We start from the raw sequence: 16,843 nt of genomic DNA, 5'->3' as shown, positions 1-16,843 counted from the left end.
ATATTAATCTTAATTTTGAACCACGCAACCCGCAGGTGTCGTTTTCAATAATTTCGTACACCAACTCCAAATCCTTTCAGAAAGCCGTTTTTATCTTGCCACGTCGTCCTTTTTCAGTTTCGTTTCGCGCCAACCGCGTTTTTTCCCAAAAGGACACGTCACCCTTCAAACGTCGTCGTTCTCCACACATTATTCATTCCAAAAAACGAAAATTCCTAAATATCAGGAAACCGAGAGATTCTCTGTCTCTCTGTTTAGGGTTTTTCGGTATATTCTCTCTCTCTCTTATCCATTTCTGTAGCTTCAAAAATGGTTTCTCTCTCCCTCTTCTCTTTCTCTCCCACAGCTCACTCTGATTTTCCCTCTTCTTCCGATTTGTATTTATCTACCCAATTCCGGCTCAGTTCTTCGACCTCAGCCTGTAATTTTCATGGAGTCGGGATTGGTAGTCGGAATAGGAGGAGAAATGTGCGTCGGTTTGTGGTCCGGTCGACCCACTCCAATGCCAGGATTCTCAAGCCCAAACGGAAGTCGAGGTTTGGTCAGACTTTGTCGCCTTTTGATAGCGATGAAGATGGGGAGGATGTGGATGAGTTTAGCAGTGATGGGGATGATGATGATGCTTGGTTGGATAATGTGAGTTCTCATTTCCGGTTTTTGTGGTTTTCTTTATGTTTGTGTGTTTGCTGGTTGATTGAATGTGGGTTTTGTGATTTTGTTTAATTTTTCATTATTGGGAAGTGGTTGAATTGATTATTGTTGTGATGAGAAACTTGACTGTTCAGTGATAAGTGAAGAGTAGAAAAAAGGAGTATTTGAAACTGTGGTTATACTGAATACAGATAAAATAGTTCTGGCCATGGACATTGGACAACCAATTGAGCTTCATGAATTTTTATATCTTGTTTTAATTGGGTAATTCAAAAGTGCATTAGGGAAGTTAGAGGAAATTTTATCTTTCATTTTCATGTTATTGCTTCCATTTCTATTGGGCTTTTTTAAGTAGATTTGTTGGCTTTTTTGTTTTTAGTTCTTTATGCATTATGCAGTTGGTCATTGAGAATCTCACCTTTTACTGTCTATGAACTGTGGGATTTTCATTTTCTAGGGTGATTTCTCGGATGTTGAATATGATGCCAAAAGAAAGAGAACGAGGTTGCAAAGCAGAACCAAAAGTAACAACTCACAGCGAGGTTATCTTTTGTTATTTGATTTGTCCTCCTAAAGGAGTGAGCAATTTACTCGGTATAGTCTTCTTGTGCAGATAACTTGAGACATCCCAGAGAAAGCAGGGGTATAAGATCATCTAACGATGGGAATAGTTTTGAAGTTAACACCAACCGCCTTGATTTTCAAGATAGCACAAATGATACTGTAAAACAAGACTTCACTATTGAGGAGGAAGTTTGTTCTACCAACATAGGCAGGAAAGGAAAGGTGGGTCAACAAATTTGGGAGTTTGCAACTTTACTAACACTCTCAGATTGCTAAAATAGATGTTAAATGTTCATTTGTTTCCATTGATTCAGTTGATGACCAAGAAGGCTATGGAAATTAGATTTCCTCGTCTGGCAGAAGAAATAGAATTGGATGAGAAATGGTTTCCTCTACTTGATTATCTTACAACATTTGGGCTCAAGGAATCACATTTTCTCCAAATGTATGAGAGACACATGCCGTCTCTTCAAATAAATGTTTATTCTGCTCAAGAAAGACTAGAATACTTGTTAAGTGTTGGTGTCAAACAGAGGGATGTCCGAAGAATACTCTTGAGACAGCCCCAAATTCTTGAGTACACAGTAGAGAACAATTTGAAATCCCATGTTGCTTTCTTACTTAGTTTGGGAATCCCAAATTCCAGAGTGGGGCAGATCATTGCTGCTGCTCCATCTCTATTTTCTTATAGCGTTGAGAATTCATTAAAACCCACCGTCCGATACTTGGTTGAGGAAGTTGGCATCGAGGAAAAGGATTTGGGTAAAGTTGTGCAACTGAGTCCTCAAATCCTGGTTCAACGAATTGATATATCATGGAACACCAGATATATGTTTCTTTCAAAGGAAATTGGAGCTCCTCGTGATAATGTAGTGAAGATGGTAACTAAACATCCTCAACTCCTCCATTATAGCATCGATGACGGGTTACGACCCAGGATCAATTTCCTTAGAAGTATTGGAATGCGAAATTCAGAGATCTTGAAAGTCTTAACTAGCCTTACACAGGTATTTTGCATTTGTTTTCTGTTTCTGTGAACATGTTTTGAGAAAAAAATATACCCCTTTTATTTTAAAGCCTTACTTACCGAACCCTTTTTATTCCTCATAGTAATGCTTATATTCTTCTTGTCTTGAAATATTCTCTTGCTGTAAGAAGTGGCATTCCTTATATTTATTTGTTGCTTCCTCTTGGTTGCAAGCTTAATTCAAATGCATTTAGTACTTTTTTCATAAATTCTTGTCTTAGGCCCCTGAACTGGATTAGTTGATACTTCAGGTCTTTTCTCTGTCTCTGGAGGATAATTTGAAGCCGAAATACATGTATCTGATCAACGAACTCCGTAACGAAGTGAAATCCCTGACCAAATATCCCATGTATCTAAGCTTGTCCTTGGATCAGAGAATTCGGCCTCGACACCGGTTCCTAGTTTCTCTTAAGAAAGCACCCAAGGGCCCATTCCCTTTAAGTTCCCTCGTTCCAACTGATGAATGCTTTTGTCAGCAGTGGGCTGAAACCAGCCTAGATAAGTATCTTGAATTTCGGAAGAGATTACTATTGAAGGAGTTTGCGCAGAAATATGAAAGGAGATGATAACATAGTTGATCATCATATTACTCTCAAGTGAAATATCTTAGATTGCGCCTCGGTGTTCTTCCATCTACACTGACATGAAATGAAAGTACTGAAATAGATGACACAAGTTCTCTAATCCTTTATATCTACTGCAGTTTCCTTTTGGCAGGTTATTACAGTGTCCGACTTCGTGAATGTTATGGTGAGAGTTGTTTATGAACATTGATGTGCTAGCCATTCGTTTTTCTCGTTGCCATCAGCTTATGAACTACTCCAGTTTAGAGTTCAGTGATGGCTGAAATTCTTTGGTAAGATTAAAGGTGGAATTCTTACCTGCCGTGCCTACTGCACTTGATCATTCAAAAGAAGCTGGAGAGCTTGGCACTCGAATACATACTGTAAGGTCTCGTTTTGAAGCTTGTAAACGGAAACTCTTGTAAATCCTTTCAAAGAATTGGAGGAGGGGCATTGTATAATGAGCATATAAATTCCAGCCTTCCAGGTGGTTTGGTCTTTCTATGCCCTGAAAGTTGTAATTGACACCAATTTTGGTCGTTAAATAGTGTAATTGACACAAATTTTGGCCTTTCGCTAACGGGAATTCACTTCTTTTTCCTCTTTTGAAACATTTTTTTTCCCTTACGTGTCTACTCCGCGAGTCCACCCATAACTTTATGTATAAAATTTGATAATTAAGATATTGTTCGATAATCAATTGATTTTCAGTTGTTTGTTTTTTATTTTGGTTTTTAGAAAACAAATTTGTTCGGTAACTGATTATTAGTTTGGTTCTTATACTTCTAAACAAAGATGTTTTTCAAGATTTATGAAAAATTATGGAAACAGAAAATTTTGGTTTCTGAATACATTTTCTAGTTCTCCGTAAACACATAAATTAGACCTAGGAACTGAGTGGGGGAAAGGGTGTTGAGGCACCACCAAATTAAGTGGCCAGTTGTAAACAATAATGAGGAAAGGAAAATAATTTCATCTTTTAATTATTAAAAGGGAAAATCGCACAAAACCACTCTTAAACTATAGAAACAACTTTTCTAACAAACTACAAAATTGGTTTAGTAGTGATTTGTGCAATATTGGGAAGAGTACCTTTTTTTGTTTTTAAGTTTTTATTTGGTAAATATTTTGTTTTTTTGAAAATTATGTTTATTTTCTTTTCATCTCTTACAATGATTTGTATCCTTCTTTTAAGTATGATAGTTAAATTCTTAGCCAAATTTTAAAAACGAAAACAACTTTTTTTTAGTTTTCAAATTTTGGTTTTTTAAACCATTAGTAAAAAGAATATAACAAAGGAAAAAAATTGGAGATGAAAATAGTGTTTATAGACTTAATATTTTCAAAAACAAAAATAAAAAATAAAATGATTATCAAAAGGAGATTAATATTTAAGTTCTGATTTTGGTTTCAATTTAATTCTCTATTCTTGTAGGATTATATGTTCAATGCCTAACAAAAATGGCCAAAAGAAGAAGAAGAAGAAGAAGAAAAAAAAAAAGATGTGGAAAGAATGCATGCATGGAGATTTCGCCTGTCGGAGTTCGAGAATCTATGAAAGGACATCTAAGGCTAAGCAAGGAAGAATGAAAGGAAGTCTATTACTGAGAAAAGTGGTGATCTCATCTTGCTTGTTGGGAGAGAGGAAGCTTCTGGATTGCCTTTTCCAGTCAGATCGCGAGTGATCACTCAGCAATGAACACTAAGAGAAAGCGGCCGAGATGAGTGCCTATCCCTTATGGGAATCGAACCCGTGTCTTTGACATGAAAAGACAATGTCCTAACCACTGGACGAAAGGGACCAAAAAGTCATTCTTCATATACCTTTCTGTGGGCTCCGAGAATAGAAGTGGTTGGTTTTGTTTCTATACAGTTCGTTGAAGTCTCTTCTCAAAAATGGAAGAGACTTCAGACGAGGGTGGGGAAAGGGTTGTCAGGGCGCCTGTGAAGATTTAACCAATTGGTAGATTCTTACTAAATTTCAATGTATATTAGAAGTAAATGTGGAAAATTTGAGTAGTTTTTCCACTTATCTTTTAACTATGATTTTCTCTATTTTATTTAGGATGAATTACGCTATCAATTTCTTGCTAGGAGAATAATTCCATTTTCATGATTTTGAGTTTTTTTTCCCTAAAAAAAAAAATAGTGAAAATAGTAGTTTGTATAGGGAAAAAAGTGAAAGTAGTTATTAATAATTTATTTAAGAAAAAATTGCAAAAACAACCTTCAAACAATGGTGGTAATTATAATTACACTATCATTATTTGTTTGATGTTTTAACCATGATATTAAATTTACGTCGATATGTGTAAATTCTTTTTTAGTACATGAGAGGTGGGAGATTGAACATCCGACCTCTTGGCTTAGAGTGCATGTCAATACCACATAACCAAGCTCACTTTGGCATCTAATCTTCATTAATATTTCTATATTTTCATGAATTATTGTTATAAGGTCTGAATTGACATTTATATTATATCGTAAAATATTCATGAAACATAAAAAATTGAACATATTTACTCATTTAGGAGTCTGTTTCGTGGGAATCCAAGATTCTCATAAAATAGACATCTTGATTACCACATTTGTTTTGTGGTGATGTAAAATGTCAGAGCATCTCGAGATTCTATGACATTCTAGGATTCCCTCATGGAGAGTATCTCGAGAACGTTAGATACTCTCCTTAAACATGAGTTTTTTGGATTTCTGTGTTTAGGACATCATTTCTTTACTTTTTTTTAAACCATTTTTTCATCTATATATATAAATAATCCTTTTGTTTATTTTCATTTTATAATTAAAATAAATGCAATCAACCATGTGTTTCACTCTCTTCGGTTGTATGGAGTTTTTTTTTTATAATTTTTTTAGAAAGATATTCAAATTTAAATTTAAATTAATATTTATTTTATAAAAATATTAAATTAATATATATTATTTTATTGAGAAAAATAACAAATAAAGTAATAAAACTATATTAATTTTAAAAAAGAAATTCAAATAAATAAAAACAAATTTGTTATATAATTTCAAATTATATTAAATTAATTATAAACTAATGAATAGTCGTTAGAACATTCTTAGAACATTAGATAAATTTAAGACACTCCAAGATAGAAATCTTATAAAACAAATACGGTTATCTAAGTAATAATAGATATCTTCAAAAAATTTATACAAAATAAACATGGTTATTTAAGGATGTCGGACATCCTAATTCCGAACATCTATAATTTCAAGCATCTAAATATCTTGGTAAACTAAATTCCTAAATAAACAAAAGGCCCCTTAAATATTTTGATTGAATTTTTATTTTTATATCAAAAAATGTCCATTTTTTTTTTTTTTTGGTATGGTGGAGCCCAAATGAAAAATAGTCACCTATTTGAAATGGAATGAAAAGTGGTATTTTGCTTGCATCAGCATTATGTGAATTTATTGATTTGACTCTCAGAACCGTCCACATGCTATGATTCATAAGTTTTCTCGATGCTCAATGCTTTGTGCTCTATGCTATATACTCGTTACTCGATCTTTGATGTTCGATGCTCTATGTTCTATATTCTATGCTTGATTCAGAAGTTTACTCGATGTTCGATGCTTGGGGTTTGGTGCTCTATATTCTATGTCCACTACTCGATATTAGATGGTAAACAAATGTATAAAAAAAATAAAATGGAAGATGAAATGCATGAAAAAAAAACTGCAAAACAAGAAATGCATGAAAAAAAAACCGCAAAATGAGAAAGAAGAATGATATTATTTAAGATTAAAGTGGTAATTTTACAATGTGATTAGATAATGAGAAGGCGAAAATGGATTGGTTTTGAACTTTGTTTTTACAATGTGGTAATTTTTATTTTTATAATTTTCCTTTGGGCCCGGCCTCTGTACAATTATTCCAATATCCAGATCAAAATTTTATCCACATTTCACATTTGCGTAACATCCGTATTTTAAACTTTGTTTTTTTTAACTGATAAGTATAAATTCTTAGATCAAATTTTGAATCCAATTCTCAAAATTGGGCTTCTTCAACGGCCGATCCCCACTCGTTTTCCCGGGAAAATACCGATCAATCAGCGCCGGGATAATTTCTTCTCGCCACCATGGATTCCGACTCCTATCTCTTTCATTTCTACTGGAGTATTTCATCGACTTCAACCAATTTCAAGCTGCTCAGTTGGCCTTCTCGTTTCTTAATCAATTAGGGCTTTGAATTTCATCGGTTCTCATTATCTATCATGGGGCACTCACAGATTCATAGAGCATCTGAAAAGCCGAATCTAGATTGGGAAGCAGCACTGACGCAGTATGAAAACGTTATGGCTTCAGAATCCGAGGCTGTTAAAGTGAAAGCCACAATCAAATTGGCCCATCTCTCCAAAAATGCCCCGGAAAATATTTTGAACAGTGCCATACCCTTTATTGCTAAGCATCTTGAAGATAACCCCACCAGTAATTCAAGCCAATCCATGAGAGGAGCTGCTGCATATTGTCTAAGATGTATATCTTGTCAAGGTGATGGTACGTTGGCGGCGGCGGTAGGTCATTCTGGCGCTTTAGAATCTTTGCTGAGGTCATTGCCACATTCTAGTGGTTGTTTTCGTAAGATTCTTGTTAAATGTGTTTGGAGTATTGTTACTTTTGATCAAACTAGTCGTGTGATTATAGCAAGAAATGGGGGTTTGGAAGTTATTATTGGTATGTTTGATTCTGTATTTGATGGCACTAGGAGATATTTATTGGAGATTTTGAGTGCAATGGCACTACTGAGAGAGGTTAGGAAGGCCCTTATTAGTTTAAGAGGCCTCCCTTTTCTTGTTCAAGCTGCTAGATTTGGTTGCATGGCATCCAGAGAAAGAGCTTGTCAAGCAATTGGTTTACTTGCAATTACAAAGCGTGGAAGACGCATGCTTGTTGAGTTGGGAGTTGTTCCAGTGCTTATTGAGCTACTTCGTGAAGGAGATTATGTGACAAAATTGGTAGCTGGTAATTCCCTTGGAGTAGTTTCAGCTCATGTAACCTATATTAGGCCTCTTGCACAAGCTGGGGCCATCCCTTTATTTGCTGAGCTTCTTCAGTGGCCTGATCCTATTGGTAAGGAGATTGCAGAGGATGTCTTCTGTCTCTTAGCTGTAGCTGAAGCGAATGCGGTTGTAATTTCTGATCATCTAGTGAGAATTCTTAAAGAAGGTGATAGTGGAGGAAAGGCTGCAGCTGCTGATGTCTTGTGGGATCTTTCTAGCTATAAGTACTCCATATCAGTTGTGCAGAATTCGGGTGCCATTCCAGTTTTGGTGGATCTATTACACGATGGGAATGATGAAGTAAGGGAAAAAGTCTCTGGAGCTATAGCACAATTAAGTTATAATGAAACAGACAGGGTTGCACTTGCTGATGCAGGGGCAATCCAACGACTAATAGGGCTATTGCAAGATGAGTTAGAAGAAGTGAAAGATAATGTTACTGAGGCCCTTTTAAATTTTTCTGAAGACCCCTTATACTGTACTAGAGTATCTGAAGCAGTCAGCACTCCTGCTTTCCAGAATTTGCAGGAAAGAATGATTCATATTCGTGCTGCTGAAAGGCAAAGCGTGAGGTCCCTGCATCAAATGGGAATCAACCAATTTACAGGAGATCCAGATCTTCTATAACTTTTTGCAGTGGTACTATTTTTCCATAGGTCATTTGTAATCTAAGAAGCATGCCATCAAACACAACCATAAGATATGAATACAAGCTTAGATAGATGCAATGGCTTTATCTTCTCGAAGATAGAATTTGGACATAAACATGTTGGAAACACATTTATAAATTACATATTCGCTGTTTTCATGCTCAAGCATTTACCTTTCAAATTAAGATATATGCATTTCAAACACAATATGGAAGAAATGAATTATGCATTTATGAAATTGATAATAGCGTTGAAAGTTATAGCTTGCAAAAAAAAACATTCATGTAGAAGATCTGAAACCTAAAAATTTACTTCTAGATTATGCAATATTTTATATAAAGAAAATGTCATTAAAAGATTATACACGTAAGCACCCCCTGATTATTTGAAACTTTAGCTCTCCATTTTATATTATTTAATCTTTTTAGTTTAACAATTGCGGGGTGAGGGATCAAACTCTCGACTTTTGAGATGGCGATTAGTGCCTTTTCCACTAAGTTATGTTTGAATTGGCCTTTCCGTTTTAATTTAGGGGAGGCATCTTTGCTTTGGAAATATGTTTTATTTTTGTTTGGACATTTCTATCAAGATTCGTTAGAATGCAGCTAGTGATAATTATTGCACTTTGATCCCTTCATTTTGGTGGTGTGCTTTTCTGTTAATTACATTATTTTCTATTAGTATTATAATCTTTCTCTCACTCTCTCTTAGAAATATAATTATTATAATATATTATGAGTTGTTCTTTCTTGAACTCGAACCTGTGAGAAACTTCATGATTGAGAGAGTTGGGACCTGCCGTCTCTTTCGTAAGTCATTCATGCTGTGATCCTTAGTCATTGGATTGAGGACAAGAGGGTTTGGGTATCGTACTCTTTTGATGTTTTTACGTGCAGCTTCATTTTCTCTACCACAATTTCCTCTTCCTTGATTAATTGCCTTCATCTCATTTTGATGATTTAGGAATTGGATATTCCCAAAAAGCTAAAGTTCTTTTTGACTTGTGGCCCATGATCGAATTAAATCTGTGATCACTATTCAGAGGTTTATCTTTTGTTTGTTTCTCCTGTGGACCATGTTGTGTAGGAACAGAGGATTAAAGTTATATATTGCGGCACAACTCTTTTTCCGGCCCAATATGGGGCAGATGCTTGCCAAATGCTCGGGTTCAACCTCACTTCTAATTTGGATTTTAGTGGTTTATTGGAGAATGGAGGAAATTTTCTTTGGCAAACAGATTTTTATTTTTCTGTTGTTTATTTTATGGTGTATTCAACTGCAGAAATAGGAACATTTTGTAGAACATATAATATGAGCTCGAGGAGATTGTGGAGATTGTGGAGCTATGCATTTGATTTTTCAGTCCCTTGGGCTTTTTTTGCTATTTTCTCCCATAATATTCTTCTTTTCTATTTTGATTGCTCTTTATTTGATAATTAAGGTTTCTGTTTGTCGGGGTGGGTTTGAAGTTCCTACATTTTGTTTGCTCTGTATATACCCAGGACCCCTTTGTTTGCTTCATTTTGTTTTCCATCAAGAAGTAAATCGATTTTGAAGTTTCATTTTCTTAATTTTAAAAATATGGGGAAAGAAAACCTACGGAGCTTAAAGTAGGCACTCCAACTAGAGTTTTTTAGGAGAGTTAATAGTTGCATGAATATTTTGGGCAATAGCTCCAGAGAGAAGTTGCAAATAAATATATCCCCAATATTTGAGGGCTCCTTGTATTCATTTTGAAAGATCCATCTATACTCCTTAGCCAAACCTCCCTCAAATCTCAATTGCTTTTATAGGACCAGATTAAAGAACTCCAGCTTTCCTTCTAAAAACAATTCCATAATTAATTTAGTTACGCTGTTCTATTCTGAAAATCGTGTCCTGTTAATTCTAGACGTGCTAAAAGGCCTCCACCATAAAGCTTCTCCAGATGTGCCAAGGAAGGATCAAACGGCTACAGAGGATATCGCTGCGAGGATTTCTTGCTTGTAACCAGTGATTTATACTCAATCCTTCAATAAGAGCAGTCCAGAGGAGTACTTTCACCCTTATAGGTTATTAGGGTATTTACCTTTCCGTAGAGCCTTGAATATACTTTGGTACAGGGTGATCTGCTGTAAGCTCGCTGAGAAAAGACTTGCAAGTTAGAATACCTGAAGGATCTATTTTACAAACCATCTGGTCGTCCAAACTTTCAAAAGCAAAACTTTCCTGCACCTGTAGGGTCCCTATGACTCTAAGGTTGGTCTCAACACCGTCAAACCGAGGAGTTCTCGCTGCCTGTCTATGCATGACTTTACAATTTAAGTCTTTGGCAACTTTGAGGGTAGAAAGCTCAATCAAAAATTCCAAAATATGATTCCATAAGCTGCAGCTTCCAGCTTTACTTCTTTTCATATGTTTGCCACCCAAAACCTTAACTTACTACTAAGTCACAACTTCATGTCATAAGAAATCATGCTTCAGAAGCTATTTGATGAGAGAAGTAATTGTGACTGGCATATTTGTTAATGACCAAAGCTCCTGTTTCTTTGGGCATTAATAATTATGATGCCATCAAGGTTTAGGCCTTTCACATAGGAAATATCTCAAAATTTTATCGATTTCTTTAGTCACAATAATAAGTTACAACAGCCTAAGAAACCGTACATAGTAATTTGAGAGGCTATAACAACAATGGATTGGATCAATGTGAATTTTTCTCTGGCAGAAGTATAAATTTTCTTCCATTTTTAAAGTCTTTCCGGATTTTTTCCCACCTGTGATCCAAAATTCCCTACGAGTTGCCGCTTAAACGTAAACCCAAATAATTCAGGGGCCAACCCTCCACCAACAGAAAGTATCTGCCACAGACGTTACCTCTTCTCTATTATTGATGCCACCTTTGTAATTATGTAAGTTGACTAACTGGAAGCTAACTTGCTCTATCATCAGGAGTTAAAACTAGTCATCCGCAATATGCCGAGTTTAATGATCATGTTATCTCTTGCTATTGAAACCCTCTGTAATTTAATCCATATTGAAGTGGGAGGTTTTTAGTTGAGTCCTCATATCCTACTGTTATCTCCAAGTTGAGTAATAATTCAGCAGGACATCTAAACTCTAGTTGCACTTCGTGACACATGCATAAGATATGAAAAAGGTAAAAGGTCCCTCCCTTCCCCTACCCCAATACCAATAGCATAGGTTTTGATTGATATTGGAATTGTATGACTTATACTGACATGTAGGTTATCAACTGAATTTGCATATGAAATCTTTTTAAGGTCTTATCATAGTTTCTCTTTTTTGGCTGATAGCCTCTTAACCTCTTGCTAGCATGGCAAGTAGGTCTCTTCAACCTTCCTTAAATGAAAGGATATGTTCCGGGTATTATTCAAATAAATTTCTAAAATGGGGCTGCAAGATTTAACTCAGAATTGTTGGACAGTAAAGTCCCTTCAAAGTTGATTTTATAAAGGAGCCCTATAGAGGACACACAAAGCTTCTATAATTGACCTGCTTCTTTCATTTGGTGATTAAAAAAAAAAAAAAAGAAAACTAATGTAGTTTTTTCACTCGACTGTAGCTCCATGAAATAAACTATGGAAAAGGTTCCAGAGAGTTTCTGCCACTTTTTCCAAAATTAAAAAATAAAAAATAATAATATCTCTTGCTCTGCAAAAAAGGGGTTTGATGATCAGATTGTATCTCTTTGTTTTGTTTGTTTAGCTCTTCTTGCTGTATCAGCTGCTGGAAGCTTTTGGTATCCATTTTGTGAAGACTGCAAATGTACCATCTCTGATGTGTCGTGCGGTCCTTTGTTCAAAGACGAGGCTGAAGTTGTTTGAATGCCATTAAGAATCTTTTGTAGGAAATTTAGATGGAAAGAAATAGTTCTTTTATGGTTGGCTTAACGCAATTTCTTGCTTCTAATTGGTAGGTTCTTTAAAATAACTTCTGAAATTATACTCATTGTTCTGTCCTTGTCAATTGGGATGCATTTTTCTAGGCTTCTTGGCTGCAATAGATGTTTCTATCTTCCTCTTTTGTATTAATTCATATCTTGGTAATGTATGTATTACCTTATCCCAAACAACAAAAGAAAAAGGAGGACCTGCTGAATTAGGACACGTTTATCGTGAGTTATTATTGCAAGCCTAAGAATCATAAAATGGAATCTTTACTGATTTGAACTACTGACATTTACTTTAGGAAACGCCATAATGATCTTGTATCCGAAATTTTGTTGTTAATAAGCCATAGTTTATGAAGTCTGAAATTGAGACGTTCTAATTATTATGTGATAAGATGTGTTTGAATCGTCTAAAAGAATAAGTTATAAGTTTTTAGTACTTGAATCTGTGTAATATTTGTGTTTGGTTTGCGAGCTTAGTTAGGACTTGGCACAAATGACTACCTAGGCATCATAAATGGCAATTCATTCATTGCCATTGACTCAAAGCCAACAAACTTTCTCCAAGCTACAAACATTAGTGATTAAAGATATTCATTAAAAGTTGAAACATTCTGCATGGGAGAGGGATAAATGCATATAATTTTCTATCTTATTTGATTAAATGCCATAAGTTTTTTCTACCCCTTCTCATATATCTGAATGACTTTTCAGTTTTTTGTCAGATCTCCATCCCTAAAGTTCAAGGAGGAAAAAAAACTGTCCGTAGAAAAGAAAGGAGAAGAAAGTCAGGGTTGGCACCATAACTTGTGCCATTTTATAGAAAGGGTTTCTGTTTGGAATTTGGTTTGTGTTTGCAGGCTTCTGACTCCATCCGCAGGCGTTTTTACTGTAACATAACCACTTGGTTGGCAGTCCCCTCACAGCAGTGTAGTAGCAGAGCAGCTGAGGATGTGTGAATATGCCATGGAAGTAGCTGCCACAGCTTCCAATGGCATCCTAGGAGGAGTCGTACACTCACTGCATGCAATGCCCAAATATCTACTGTTTCATCAGCTAAGCTTCTTTATATCCTGTTTTCATTCTTTATAATTATATGACATGATAGCAATTGCTTGTTTGGATCTCTCCAATTGTTGAATACAGATTATGACACAGAGGTGAAGAGAGAGAAGGGGAAATCTTTAGCTTTTATTCTCATATGCTTCTGTATAGAACGACTTACACATTTTGACTAATTTTATTCCATGGTTATTTGATCTTACTAACATTTGATTGCTAAGCTTCTTTATATTCTGTTTTCATTCTTTATAATTATATGACATGATAGCAACTCCATATTTAGATCTCTCCAAGTGTTGAATGCAGATTATGACACAGGTGGAGAGAGAGAATGGGGAAATCTTTTGCTTCGATTTTCCCATACTTCTGTCCAATCTTCTGTCCGGACCTGTTTACACGCACTTTAACTAATTTTATTGAATAATTTTTTTTGGTCTTATAACATTTTGATGAAACCATCATAGATTCTTAATAATAAACTGGGGACATGACCTTGATAAAAGGTTAAAAGATCATGGGTTCGATGTATGGTAATCACCTATTTAGGATTCAAAATCCCACTTAGTTTTCTTGGCACCTAAATGTTGTAGGATTAGATAGACTGTCCTGTGAGATTAGTCGAGGTGCGTATAAGCTGGTCCAAATACTCGCAGGTAAAAAAAAATTTTGATAGCAAGAAAATTTGTGGTGTCTTAATAACTTAAGTAGGTGGCACTCTAAAGTTTGAAATCAATTCTCAACTCTCTGTTCTTTTTTTCCTTTAAACCACTAGGTCACCCTTGAAAGTATCTCTTATTCAATTATGATGAGTATGTCCTCATTTTAGGTAGGTATGTTTTTGTATGGCACATGATATGGAATTAAGGACGAATTTGGCAGGATTTTTAGGGGTTGTTTGGTTCAATGTTCTTAATATGCACGGAGGATAATGGATACTTGAGAATAAAATTGCTAGAAGTCATAAATTGTTGTATTTGATAGTATAATGTACACATAGGAATGTTGATTTTTACAATAATAAATGATATTTTTTAAAAAAATTTTAGGATATCAATTTTATATATTTATGAAGCATTAGTGAATGGACAAAGGTTAAATTTTTATATGATAAATTATTTGAACAAATAATAATAATAATAATAAAAGAGAAATTTTGTAAGCATACTAAATCTCGAAGATTCTATGACTGAACCACGGAAAAAAAAATGTGTGCCTTATTAGTATAGGTTGTAGGCATCAACTATTTTAAGTCTTTCTTAATACATTCATATCTTTAGGATATCATTTATTCAGATGTGATCTTGGTTTATATATGTATCCCTTAAATTTAGGAGTTAGACTAGATTTAGTTAAATGTTATAATTTCTACCCTCGATCTAATTTTCACTAGTTTTAACAAAAAGTAATATAAAAATCTACATAAACTCATTAGATTGAATAATGTCAAGAATTCGATTAATCCACAAATTAACTAATGAACAACTTTACCAAAACTCACAAACTTTAACAAAAGATAGCTTCTAATGTTGTTTTTCTTTGGAATCTTATCAATTTCACCATACATAAGTTTTATAATTCATCGAAAGCATTTTGAAATAATTTCCTTAACATAATTTCAAAATATAATTTATTGGAGGATAGAAACTGTAACACTTTTTAATTTTCAGATTAGGATAACAATACTTGTCTAAGTTTTGACTACAATGTGATGAAACCAAAAGATTGGACTATAATTTATATAACTTGACAAACTTGGGTAAACTTTGAATTTTTTTTTTTTTTTCCTTTTTAAAAATGAAAACTCGTTAGTATATTATTAATCAATCAATTGGTTAGGATTAACTTATTACCCTTGAATAGTTAATTAGGTTAATTCCATAAATTACTATAAAAAAAATAATTTGGTTAATGGTAAGTCATTTAAAATTCACTCTAAACTAACATTAATCTGTGGATCCCTTGAACTTTATGATCCACAAGTCAACTAACAAACAATGTGTCACATGATGCTCCGCTTACGTAAACTATCAACAAAACCAATTCATAGATTCTTTTACCCTTCTCTTATAGAAATATACATTTATGGTCCCTATATTAGGGTCTAATCCTTATTTGGTCATACACTTTAAAACGTGACACTTTTAATTCTTAAATCTTACTTTTCATCCTTAAATTTTTATTTTGATTTCGATTTAATCTTTAAATTTTAAAATTTTATAATTTTATCATTGGAGTTCGTGTTTTGTTTCAATTTAGTTCAAACATTTCAAGATTTATATTTTTTTGTCTTATTTTTCACTTAATACTCATTACCCTTGACGTTAATGTTTATTAATTAATATAAAATAATTATCAAGTTAAATTTTAAACTTAATTTTAATAGTGATAAAAAATAGTGAAAATTCATCTTAATTAATGGACATTAAAACTAAAGACAATAAGTAAGTATTAAGTGAAAAATGAAGGTTAGAAGTGTAAATCTTAAAAATCAAATTGAAACAAAACTCGTAAGAACTAAAAGTATAACATTTTGAAACATAGGGATTAAATAGAAACTATACTCAAAACCTAGAGAACAAAAAGATATCCTCTTTAGTAATAAATAGGAATAAAGAAGATTTAAGTCTCTAACCTTCAAAAGAGAGAATACATGTCAATTGGCACTCATATTGAATCAATGCACACATCCAAGCTGATCAATCAAACACGAACCGTTCATAACCACATTAATATCGACTTTGAACTAGTAAATTCAGTGAAAACAAAGAAGAAAGATTTATGATGTTGGGCAGTAGTAAATAATTGAGTTATATCGTCAGAAATCATTTTGAGAAAAGATATGTAACTTTTTTTTTCCCCAAAAAAATGGAGAAAGAAGTTGAAGGGGTGAAGTTAGAAAATCCCAGCATTGGGAGTGTGAAGTGAGAAGAAGACATAGAAGAAAAAAATAGAGGTAGAGAATAGAGAGAACTGTAGAAGAAGATGAATGCTTCAAAAAATGGTGCAATGGGTAGTGGTGGAATTTGGAAGTTAGCTGTAAGAATTAATATTAAATCTCATAAAGCTAAAGGGTGGGCCATTTTTTGTTCACTCATTGGTCAATGGACTCGTGGTGTTACTAACAATCTTCCAAACCCTACATTCCAACAAGGTATCATTGAGTTCTCTTTTCATTCCAACTATTCTACGACAAAACCCCACCTTTTCCTTTTCCATCCTCACATTTATGCCTTTTCCTTCCCAAAAAAATCCTTCTTCCTAAGTGTCTCGTTACGTTAACTATAACGGTATACTATGCTCTTCTAGTTATTATAAAATTAAGTGTAACATATTATGCTCTTCTAGTTGTTATAAGATTAAATGTGACACTATACCATGCTCTTTAAATTGTTATCAGACTA

General features: G+C 34.1%; 2 protein-coding genes across 2 annotated transcripts; both read left to right on the top strand.

Annotated features, from left to right (window-relative positions):
- Nucleotides 1–198: 198 nt before the first annotated feature.
- On the top strand, nt 199–2,979 carry LOC120085622 (Mitochondrial transcription termination factor family protein). The gene is given in 6 exon segments (XM_039041703.2): nt 199–636; nt 1,109–1,193; nt 1,265–1,437; nt 1,530–2,222; nt 2,494–2,787; nt 2,789–2,979. Coding segments are annotated over 6 exon segments (1,626 nt in total). The 5' UTR covers nt 199–309; the 3' UTR covers nt 2,843–2,979.
- Nucleotides 2,980–6,834: 3,855 nt separating this feature from the next.
- Nucleotides 6,835–13,233, top strand: LOC120085623 (ARM repeat superfamily protein). The gene is made up of 2 exons (XM_039041706.2): nt 6,835–8,477; nt 13,095–13,233. The coding sequence occupies exon 1, from the start codon at nt 7,053–7,055 to the stop codon at nt 8,463–8,465; it is 1,413 nt and encodes a 470-aa protein (XP_038897634.1). The 5' UTR covers nt 6,835–7,052; the 3' UTR covers nt 8,466–8,477; nt 13,095–13,233.
- The last annotated feature ends 3,610 nt before the right edge of the window (nt 13,234–16,843 follow it).

The sequence above is a fragment of the Benincasa hispida genome, chromosome 9, assembly GCF_027475165.1.
Source record: "Benincasa hispida cultivar pf3 chromosome 9, pf3_genome.v1.1, whole genome shotgun sequence".
NCBI lineage: Eukaryota > Viridiplantae > Streptophyta > Magnoliopsida > Cucurbitales > Cucurbitaceae > Benincasa > Benincasa hispida.
The sequence above is the reverse complement of the archived record's forward strand: the minus strand, read 5'-3'. Positions and strand labels throughout refer to the sequence as shown.